The 3,019-nt window shown below is 41.9% G+C and overlaps 1 protein-coding gene across 1 annotated transcript; it reads right to left on the reverse strand.

Moving 5' to 3' along the window:
* Positions 1 to 987: 987 nt before the first annotated feature.
* On the reverse strand, positions 988 to 1,455 carry LOC142534649 (uncharacterized). The gene has a single exon (XM_075641504.1). It carries the CDS (start codon positions 1,453 to 1,455, stop codon positions 988 to 990), a length of 468 nt encoding a protein of 155 aa, XP_075497619.1.
* Between the last annotated feature and the right edge of the window lie 1,564 nt (positions 1,456 to 3,019).

The following is a 3,019-nucleotide window of genomic DNA, read 5'->3' on the forward strand; positions in this document are numbered from 1 at the left end:
CTTATTGAGGCCGGTGTGCCAACTCGAGCATTGATTTGATAGAGATTCGATTGATTCTGACATGTGCTCAGTGGATGGGCATTTGACCTGATACCTCCACGACATACATACATTGCATATCATATATCATCGTTTAGATATCTGTTGTATATATGATGGTTGTTCCATACGCAGCTTTGCTCACCCCCAAGGGGGGCTGTTGTTGTCTTTGTGTGTGGACAATGGCAGGTACTTCAGGATATCAGGAGACCGGAGAGGGTACTTCTGGAGGGAGTCACAGTTTGAGTTGAGGTTTATATTTTGTTCTCAGTATATATGTATATGTATCTATATACCGGGACATGTCCCGAGGATATGAGTTGTTTGTATATGATTGGTTTGGATTACGTGTGGGCATGTTTATGATGTGAGATGGAATACTATTTTTAGTATTCAAATGAAATGATTTGAGCTCATTGTAAAGAAATTTTAAACTTGTTTTTCGCTGTAATTAGTTAACCCTAATCAGATTGTGTTGTAATAACGATAAGGAGCTAAGGGCCCCACACTGGCTCTGCCTCAGCCTCCTCGGCATGCATCACATATGCTCGGCCAGTAGTGGGGCCCGTGTTCCTAGTGCAGTCTGCTACTTTATGACCCTCCTGCCAGCAAACGAAACATTTGTAGGTCCCCCATAAACATTTGCCGAGATGGACCTTGTTGCACTGCGCACATAGCTCTCTGCCGGCTTCGTCACCCCTGGTACCTACGGTGGCTTCTGCTGACCAGGCCTCCTAATCTGTCCCTGGGGCCTCTCTTGCCCCTGCTGCCTCGGTGGCCCGGTAAACTGCTTTCTCTGTGGCTGGGAGCTGGGTTGTGCCTGATGCCGCTTCTGCTGCATCTCAAAATCGATGTCCTTCAAGGTCTGCTTGGCCTAGAAAGCACAATCAATCGCCCCATCATAACTAGCCGGTCTCATCAGCATCATATCCTAGAGCAACGTTGGCCTCATCCCATCCATAAATTCCTCAGCTTCTGAGCGGCATCTCTAGCAATTAGTGGCACAAAATGACAGCCTATGTCAAACTTACGGATGAACTCCGCCATAGTCGAGTCACCATGGCGGAGACTCATGAACTCCCTTGTCAGGAAACCCCTGACATTTGCTGGGAAATACTTGTCGTAGAACATTTCCTTGAACTGCTCCCAAGTGAGGGTGGCCAAGTTCACTCCGTGGGTAGCTCCCTCCCACCATAGGGATGCGTTATCCCTCAGCATATAAGCGGCGCACCTAACCCGGTCGTTGTCCCTCATATCAAGGTACTGAAAATGCAGCTCCAGAGATTGAATCCAACCCTCTGCCAAGAATGGATCAGTGGTGCCCCCGAACTCCTTTGGGTTGAGCAGCCTAAACTGCTCAAAAACATCAGTCTGAGGTCTGGGAGCCTGCTGTACCTGCTCCAATAGTCTATCCATACCCTCTAGTACTCGAGTAGCTTCGTTCCTATCGGCGGTGGTGGTGGAGGGGCTCTGCCGCCTCCAGGAATCTCATCCTGATGATCTGCACTAGGAGCGCGTCTGGGAGACATGATATCTGAATACAGTCCAATTCTAAACCTAACCCATCATGCAATTTAATATAGTTTTTAAAACATTTAATCATTAAAGTAGATCAACATGCACTCTAAACCATCGTTAAACGTATATCATATAAACATGCAGGTGATAGCAGTAAATCATTTAAAAAAAAGCTTACAGACTTGAGATTTGAAGACTGAGCTGCAGGAACTGGCGGCGGAACGACCCTATACAGGACCCTTGCTTTGACACCAACTATGACGTCTACTAATTAAAATGTTGCTAATTTTTTTTTTGCAAAGCTCACATTTTTGAAATTAATCATCTAAATATTTTGCATGCGTGCAACTTTACTGAAAATATGTCATTTAAAAATAATCGTAAACAATCGATCAATGAAGATGTTGTAGTTTAAAATATTGGCAAACCGGCCCACAATCAAGCATAAATAAAATAAAACGAGTAAAATCCTGAAAATCAACAGCATATAATAAAAACGTATAAAATGATCATGTCTACTCAAAGCTCGTAAAATCATGATGTGCGGAAAAGTGTGGTCCTAGGGTCGTGTGCGCATATCCTGCCCTGCCTACTCAGAGTTCGGAACCCCTAGTTTCCTCATCCAAATGCTCACCTGCATCACATATGCTTAGTGAGTCTAAAGACTCAATACACCTGTAGCGAATAATAGCAAATACACATACATAGCACACAACAGTGAAAAATACTGTAATCAACATATATTTCATGAATTTAAACGCATAAATGTAAACGTGTCGTACAAAATATGAAAATGTCAAACAGCTCATCTTAACATCATATACATATACATTTTTCGTTAATGAATTCAATTCATTGGTTGTGACTTTCGTATTAGCTTTATCGTTTCATCATTAATCGATGGATCCATCTACATATAACCGTGGGCTGTCGGACATCAGCGATAGTATTACCCATCCACTGTGCCTAGGCCTCATCATTATCATTTACATATACATCGTTATTCACAACCAATTCCCATTCTTCAAAGCATCATCATTTTAATCACTTAACAAAATCATGCACATACATAAACTTTTCTTAAAATCAAGCATGCAACGTAATATTCATAATTTCATAAAAATCATATTCATGATGCGTAAACATTTAAAAAAAATTTAAATTTTGTGCTCAGGGCGCTGCCAAGGTTAAAAACTCGCTTCGGGCGCAAAATGACCATTTTGTCTCTAGAAACCCAAAATAAATAAACCCAAAATGACCGTTTTACCCTCGTACCCATAATTTCGACCCGAAGGTTACCAAACTCTTTAAAACATCCCAAAACATATTTATATGCATTCCTTAGACGTAAACTCGTGCCCATTTCAAAACTTACACGATAAGGTTTAAAATTTGGAACGGAGTCCCATTTTAACCCGAACTGACCCAAAACTTAACCTAATTTCTCCCAACTTGAAATATG

The sequence above is a fragment of the Primulina tabacum genome, unplaced genomic scaffold (assembly GCF_025594145.1).
Source record: "Primulina tabacum isolate GXHZ01 unplaced genomic scaffold, ASM2559414v2 Contig644, whole genome shotgun sequence".
In the NCBI taxonomy this organism is placed as follows: domain Eukaryota; kingdom Viridiplantae; phylum Streptophyta; class Magnoliopsida; order Lamiales; family Gesneriaceae; genus Primulina; species Primulina tabacum.

What these genes read in the sequence shown, in the direction of transcription:
- LOC142534649 (XM_075641504.1), bottom strand. Translation starts at nt 1,455, where the DNA reads ATGGATAGACTATTGGAGCAGGTACAGCAGGCTCCCAGACCTCAGACT.